At 36.7% G+C, this 8,096-nt stretch overlaps 1 protein-coding gene across 1 annotated transcript; it reads right to left on the minus strand.

The window, feature by feature from the left end:
* Positions 1–1,361: 1,361 nt before the first annotated feature.
* Positions 1,362–6,841, minus strand: LOC143453069 (crystal protein-like). The gene is made up of 11 exons (XM_076954220.1): positions 6,621–6,841; positions 6,315–6,412; positions 5,717–5,831; positions 5,447–5,657; positions 5,092–5,222; positions 4,655–4,851; positions 4,042–4,303; positions 3,664–3,812; positions 3,136–3,291; positions 2,340–2,496; positions 1,362–2,046 (listed from the first exon to the last, which is right to left on the minus strand). The coding sequence occupies exons 1-11, from the start codon at positions 6,711–6,713 to the stop codon at positions 1,666–1,668; spliced, it is 1,950 nt and encodes a 649-aa protein (XP_076810335.1). The 5' UTR covers positions 6,714–6,841; the 3' UTR covers positions 1,362–1,665.
* Between the last annotated feature and the right edge of the window lie 1,255 nt (positions 6,842–8,096).

Here is an 8,096-nt window from a genome sequence, read left to right on the forward strand (position 1 = left end):
AATGCTAATGCTAATGCTAATGCTACGAACAGTTGTTTCCAGCGACTTCAAAATTCTGCAATGTCGTCATCTCTGGACTAAACGTGTCATCAGTTTTATCATTAATCGTTTAATTAATTATTTATCAACAATGTTTTTATATCAGGTGATCAGTTTGTGTGATCTGCAATTAATTTAACGTTTGATTAATCATTTACGAATCACTAGCAAGCAACCAATCATAGCTGTAGTTTCCAGAGGTTTAATATTTGTATGATATTTTATATAACAGAATGTATTTCCATATATTTTCTTATCGATGGTCAATTTGTGTTGACAGCAAATAAACTTAAATTGCCACAAAACTATAGAACAAAATTCTCAAAAGCTACTAAATGCTAACAAATCAACATAGATCAACTTGTGCTATATGTCTGACATGATTGGGATTAACAGCTTTATTTACTCATAAATCGGCGAGACAAAGTGGCACCATTGTTAACTGCCATTAGCATTCTTACGTTATGCTCTTTGTGGAAGTTAAATTACAGCAGCATATACGGGTATGATTGGACGAAGATCGAAGACAGAGATTTTAAACTTGGGTTTTTGCGATGTTTGTAAACTGCATGTTTAACGATTACCTTTCTTCGGCAGTATCACATTGCAAGACGCTATGACATCTTAAAATTTGGATTACTTTTTAATCAGCGAGTGTCGGAGAAATGAACGCTAGTGGGCGTGCACAAATGGACACCTTTCCATCTGAGGAACATCACACTACCTTTTGTTTGTGTAAACAAGTACAACAGTTAAATTAAATGTGCTTTTTTTCGTTGTTTGTTTCGAATATCTCTGGTAGAAGTGGCAATTTCAGGTGCAGCGTGAAATGCAAGTGTAGCCGTTGTTTATCTTTTTATGTGTTTTAACATCTTTTATGCGTCTAAACCAACACCTTGCAGTTTAAAATTTGTTGCAATGGCGAATGTCGTTTCAGTTTTGTGGAAAAGGTCTTTTAAGTAGTTTACGTTTTTTAGTTGATTTGCTCCTAATCTTAAAATGCGAACCCGTTTACTCGTTAGTTCATGTCTCAAACTAAATATTCAAAGCAGTGTTAACAATCTTGAAACTGGTTGTGAGACTTCTGATCACCTGGATTCGTTACTTTCTGGATTTGTCGGTTGCTGCTAAAGTATGAAGTGTTAAAGAAGGTGTTATTATTATTAGCGAGTTTTATTAACCTAATCTAGCTTAAGCGTTCAATTTATTGGAATCAATCACGAAGAACGCTAATCGCGAAAATTCATGCTAAAAATAAAGCAATTTACATTTATGTCATATTTATAAGTATAAAAGCAGTGGTATAGTACCATAGCGCAGTAGTAGTAGTATAACACTTAAAATTTTGTACAAGTTACTAATTTTTTAGTAATTAATTACCAATTACCAATTATTAATTACTAACTATTGTAAACCTTGCAATCAGTTTCATTTGTACGTTTGCTGACAGTTATCTTCAGATAAAATACACAATTGTTTGTAGCAGGGAATATAATATAAGGAATTGCAAGGTACATCATGCATATCATGGTAAATTTTTTACGTGCTGCTGTAATTATGTTGCTTAATGTGCCTTTGTGCTCACTAAAAATGCAGTTATGCTAAATTAAGTTAAACAAGCTTTCCTTATATGGGCATGTACATCAAGTTTGCAAGCAGTGACGTAATCATGGCGACCAGCGTCATTTGTTGCTGGCTAGCGCTTCCAGTGGTGGTCATTTCTTCTTCTGTTGGTTGCGTAGTCATGGCAACGTTAGGTTCTTCTTCTTCGGTGGTGACACTAGGTTCATCGGTGTTACCACTAGGAACATGAGTGGTGTTGCTAGGAGTAGAAGGTGTGGTGTTGTCGCTGAGGGTCAAGTAGTAGCCGGTGCTGTCCCAAAAGTCGCAAATGTCCTTCTTGTAATCCAGTTGGGTAATCCCCGAAGGTGAATCGATGACGACATTGATCCAGGGATCCACGGCTCCCACTCTTGATACGAGATTTCCAAGCGATGCTGAAAATTGCTGCAAGTTTAAAATTGAAGTAGATTACTCCTTGAAAATTGAAAGATGCATTGCTGTGCAAAATGATAGTTTTTGTTTTTCTCTGTCTGTTTTTTTTTCAAGTTTTTTTCAATCTGCTTTTATTTGTTAATTACACGGTTATTAGTACATGACTTTCTTAGGTCATTCACTTTCCTTATGCGTGGACGACAGAATAAACATTTATTCGTAACAATACAATCAAATATTTACCTACTTTTATCAGCCACGTTACAGAGGCAAAATCTTTGAACGAAATCTAAACTATTGCTCACTCTGATTGCTTGTGACGTGGCTTCATACGAAGGCCACTCCACAGTACTGTTACCAAGGCCGACGTCACCAGACGAAGGATTTCCAGAATGAGCAAAATTACCCCAGTAGTTGCTGAATTGGTCCACTGATTCCATGTCGTTGTCGTTGAAGTTATAACTATATTCAGACAAATCAGACAAAATCAAATACTAAATTAATGAATGCTATCTATCTCTACTATCTACCTATACTAGTAGCCTACTATCTATACCAGGGCTGGCCAACCTGCGGCTCTTTGCCCGGTATTATGCGGCTTTTTCGTTCATATTGAACCTCCGAAAGAGAGCACATTTTACCCATTTTAGGCAGATAAACAAAAAAGTAATCTCTACAGGCTAATGTTCAATTAATATTTGCTAAATAATGACTGATTACATCAGATTTTGACCCAGAATAAATATATAGATTATATAGTATCTATAGTATAGATTCTATACTATAATTAATATATACTAAATTAATAATAGTTATTTAATTAATTAAAAATTGAAAAAAATCAAACAATACTATAATCAGACAAACTCACTCGATTATTACAGCTATTAGGAAAAGTATCAACTTAATGGTAATAGCGTTACTTTAAAATGAAAGGAATAATATCGTGAAACAAATAGGAAAATAAAAAAACGATTAAAACTAAGTCAACACTTAAAACAATTGAATGACTTCTCTCACATTGATCAAACAATGCCACTAGTTGTACCGTCAGTGACGTTTAAGCTGAAGAAACGATTTAATGACAAATAAGAAAATTACTTTATCAAAGATCCGGTCCTAAACACAAACGGAAGCTCAGAGCCATGAAAGACGGCATCACAGTATGTGAAGTAGATGGGGATGCAAGATCTGTCGTCCATCGCATGAGCAAAGGAATAAAGGAAGGTGTCAGAGGTCATACTTGCCGAGGTCAATCTAAAGATAATTTGCATGAATGATCATAAAGACAAATATTGAGCGAAAAGTTTTCAGTTATGAGCCAAGAATTTGCAATAACAGACGAAATTTGATTGCTAGAAACTTAAGCAGGCAACTAACAATTGCATAACACAAGATGCATAACCTAAATGATTTATAAATCAATTATTAGAATAATTAGATGATCAATAGATCAATTACTAACAGACAATTACTAAAACGTTCTAATCACATTTGTTTACATTTGTCATCGGTAAAAAGTTTGTTACGTCTAAAGTGAACATCAGCTACGTTTGTTTACATTCAATAAATCACATTTAACAACAGATCCGACAAGCTTTGTTTGGTCATCATGACGTAAGGTCATACCTAGCTAATGCTCTGGTGGGACAGATAAACATTCCGTCGGTCATTACTTTGTCCATCATTGTTTTGACGTCATCAGCAGGATACGTCATTCTGTATTCATCCGCCACTTCCTTTCCGATTGGATAGCCAAAAAGTGACGTCAGAACTTGCTTTGTTAGAGACAAAAAAAGTTTAAAAAAGGCAAAAGATGGCTACGTAAGTAAAAAATCGACGCTTTAGCTGATTTATAAGAAAAAATATGAATATTTTTGTGTATTTACAATAAGTCTTGTAAAAACCATGTGGTTATAATTTGATTACAATCAGGGCTTGCATGGAACTTCTTCCCATGCTGTTGTTGGCTACAGAAGACTCCATAATCACAAACATAACTCTTACTTCGAAGGTGTCGTTGTTGACAGGAACGCCGGGTGAGAAAAGAAAAGCCGCCCCAAACATTTCATCTACGTTTGTGCCAAAGATCAGATTTCTTTTGCTCCTCTCCCATTTTCCCTGTTGGAAATATTCGAACGGACCCTGAGTGAATTCTTCTCCGTCTATAACGGGACTGAACGGCTCGAACCAAACGAGTTGATTCTCGGCTTGAAGTGCATCCACCACGGCTGAGTTTGCTTCAAGGAGCTTAGAGGCTGATAGATCTCTGTTTAAAATTTCGATGCAGGAGTTTTAAAGAATTTCGCTTTAGTTGGGAACACAGGCTGCAAAACCCATGTAACCTACAATCCTTGTTTGTCTCTAAAGTTTCAGTTCTTACACACAAAGCAAAGGTATACAAGATTACTACATGGACATAGTAATACAGTACCTGCCTAAAACAAGTCAGTTCTTCATTGTGGGTTAAGTTGATCAACATTTTAGCAAACAACACTATATATATATGTAACTATCTACAGCAAAACGATGGCCTTGGCAGCAATTTAGAATAATGTAGAATATTAACGACTCACGCACAGAGTCGGCAATGTACACAAACGTTTCTACTATAACTTACCTAAGACAGGTCAGGTTTTGACAGTTGGTTAGGTTCAGCAACATATCAGTGATCTGCATTGCTTCCTGCTTGCTCTTGTACTTAAAGTAAGCTGGATTACTTTGCATGATTGCTCTCTGGAACAATGGAGAGCTCTTTGCTGACATTAAGTGTAGAAGAACAGACTGAGCTCCGGCGCTTTGCCCAAAAATTGTCACCTGCAAGAATCTTGGTTAGATTTTTTACTCTGTCCTGCACGAAAACTACACATGAAGTTTGATCAAAGCGAAAAAGAATGAGGTCGTTTCAAATGCAGCAGTGGTTGAGGACAACCGTGAACTTGAAACTTGTTTAAAGGTAAAAAGCCTCACTAATTACTCCATAAACTTAAATACATTGCAATTATTTCCACTGTTGACGTCAGAAAACGACAAATGATGTTATGACAAAAGTTTCACTTTCTGTTTGTCTCCTCCAAACTTGTCAATGTTCTCCTGGACCCAATTTAAAGCCAACTGCTGATCTCCTATGCCTTGGTTACCGTTTATTACGTCATTTCCGTCGTCGTAAACAAAGAAACCAAACGAGCCTTTGCAAAAAACTTTAAGTTATTGAAACTTCTTCGTTAATATTTACAGGATTGTGATACGTTTTGTTTTTTATTTAGAATCCATCGTACAAACAAAGTTAAACCTCGCTAGATATGTTGGCTATATCATTAAATTCCTAAACTTTGTGTAATAGAGGTCATGTGTGGTGTGATTAACAAAATCTTAAATCAGGTTTAGTTAGGTAATGTCTCACTGCACTTACCTAATCTGTAATTGATTGAAACAATGACAACATTTGCTATTTCACTAAGATAGCGCCCATCGAAAGGGGGCAACGTCCCAGCGCTGGTCGTGAACGCGCCACCTGGTATGTACAACATCACGGGAAGTCGGCCGTTAGGTGGTGTCGTAGAATTGGACAAATCAACGTGAAGTGGAACATGTACGTTGAGTAGCAAACAATCTTCTGATACCTAAGAACAGAATTTGTTTAATGAAGCTACAAAAAGCTTCATTGCCCTTTTCCCCTCACATCTGTTGCACAGTAGTCGCCACAGAGCGCCGATGACGTCTGTACGCAGCCGACATTGTTTATTGATGATGCGTTGAAATCGTTGAAGAAGTCGACAGGTCGGGAAGGTCCGAATCTTCAAAGTAAAATGACAAATGTTCGGATGTAAAATTTGTATTTTTCTTATCCGGCATTTCGCCTCCGCTATAAGAAACTTTGCTAGGGTAAGCTGTAGCTAGAATATTGAGAAATCTTAGATTACAAATTCAAGTTTTGAGTAATGTCTTCGAAAACAGAGTTGCGTGTTCAGATAAATCAAAAAAAATTTGTGGTGAGTTTCTCAGCGAGCAAAATGTACAGAGAATTATCGACTCAACCAGTGATAGGTGGCAGAACTTAAATAAAAGTTTCTAGCAAGCCCCGGGGACGCATAACAAGCTGTCACGATTGCTATGTGCTGGAGCACACACACAGCGCATATTCAGCTACTTTTGATTTTATATGTTAAACACTCTTCTTTTAAAACCCAGTCCAAACCATAAACGCGTTACAGCTATACCGTTACATTTCCAGATAATCAGCATATACTTTCCCAACACAGACAACGCAACTTCAGTACCTTAGATTTCCGACAGGAGGTTTTGCGTAGGGTACGCTATAGAACGCATGAGCCTCCGGCAAACTGATGCCAGTTAGTAGCCCTTTGTTAGTTTGCACCTGAAGTAACACAAGAAAAGTAATAGTACACATGATTTGATGACTATCATAATAAGAGTTGTACTGCATTGCGTCATGCACAGTTAACAGCAGTTTCTGAAAACGTCAAGAGAATACTTCAAGCTAAATATCTAAACCCCCAATAGTTTTTCTGAGTGTTACATAATATTCTGCACATTCCAAACTCATGGTGTAAGATTGTAACCACCTGTGGATAATAAGCTTGAACAGAACAAACTGCAGCGAGTAAAATCACCCAAACGCTTCCATTTTGTTGTGAACTCGACATTTGAACGTTCATTGACAGTCCTTCAATACTTCGATGGTCGTTCCAACGTCTATGACCAACAGATTAGAAAACCCGATGATGTCTTTCCTGGTTCCAAGCCAATATTTGCTGCTTAAACATTTACAAAACATTAAACGCGAGCTTTTTCTAATTCTGACTCGGTTCTTATGCAACAAATCACAACGCATCGAAATCTTATGAACCTGTAAGGAACTAAGCTTAAAAACTTTGTTGTTCTGATGAAAATCATTCAAATTTTCTCGCAGATTTTAGCTTGAAAATTTACTATTTATTTAAATAAGCGCAATTATTCCGTTTTCACTGACGACGACATACGATTTTAAAGATTCTGATTCTTTGCATTCATATCAAAGCTTTTATTCAGGATACGTCCTACGTCATTACATAAGATTACAGTTTGATCAACAAATATTTGCGAAAACGACACACAAGGAAATTATGTACACACGTTTACGAAACAATTTAAGCTTGGATTTTGGCAATTTAAAGTGCTATAGATATAAAGTCACGGTTACTTTAAATACTGTTATTGTTTAGAATTAAGACGTCATAAATGACTGATGAAACAGAAATTTGAAATAACATTGCGTTTGCTTATCGTTACTTACGTATAAGTCTGCTTATACGAGGTTCAATTCCCCTCAAAGCAGTACTTTGCAAATGATCAACGTAATCCAGTGCAAACATAGCATTCAGAAATATGTATTGTTTGCTTTGTTTCGTCACAATCTGTTTCGCAGCAGGTTAGCAAGTCATTGTGGGATGATGCAATTATCCAGCTGGCAAAAAAGTGCTTCAAAGTTGTAGTCAAGCGGATTTATTAAATCGTGACATTACCTGCTGACATATCCCCAAGCCTTCGTTTCGAAATACGATTAAGACAAAAAACCTTAAATACCAATTTCCACCTTCTTGAAAGATGTCGACCCAATGAAGCTAAAATATGCGCGAAGGGGCGGCCACACGAGTTTCAGTGCCCGAGGACAGAGCTAGAAGTTAATCCCCTATTTGTCGAAGTAAATGAGAAAAAGCTCGACCGCAAACACCTCCACACTCAAGGGGTCACTTCCCAATAAAAAGACAGTTTTGAGCCAGCGACACGGCGATTGTTACGAAGTCTCAATCAATGAGTCATATTAAAAAAACTAAGAATTTTACCGGTCCAATGCGCATGTGACGTCGATGTGGAATAGTTTGTTATTGGTTTGGCGATAGCTGGTTCCAGGTCTAGGCTAAGTTGTAAGTTTTGTGTGGGTTTGAATTTTTGGTATTTTGGGAGTATTTGTCCTAAATTTTTAAGCTAAAAACTTTTTTTAAAGTTTAAGCAGTTGTTATAGAAAACTGAGTAAAAGGATTATGTCCAAATTAAGACTG

This window comes from Clavelina lepadiformis, chromosome 4 (genome assembly GCF_947623445.1).
Source record: "Clavelina lepadiformis chromosome 4, kaClaLepa1.1, whole genome shotgun sequence".
NCBI lineage: Eukaryota > Metazoa > Chordata > Ascidiacea > Aplousobranchia > Clavelinidae > Clavelina > Clavelina lepadiformis.

Excerpts from the sequence above, each read along its gene's own strand:
- LOC143453069 (XM_076954220.1), bottom strand. The coding sequence starts at position 6,713 with ATGAACGTTCAAATGTCGAGTTCACAACAAAATGGAAGCGTTTGGGTG. Across the intron at positions 3,292-3,663 it reads CCCACCAGAGCATTAGCTAG|ATTGACCTCGGCAAGTATGA; the intron begins GTATGACCTTAC and ends AATTATCTTTAG. Across the intron at positions 2,047-2,339 it reads CCACGTCACAAGCAATCAGA|CAATTTTCAGCATCGCTTGG; the intron begins GTGAGCAATAGT and ends TTAAACTTGCAG.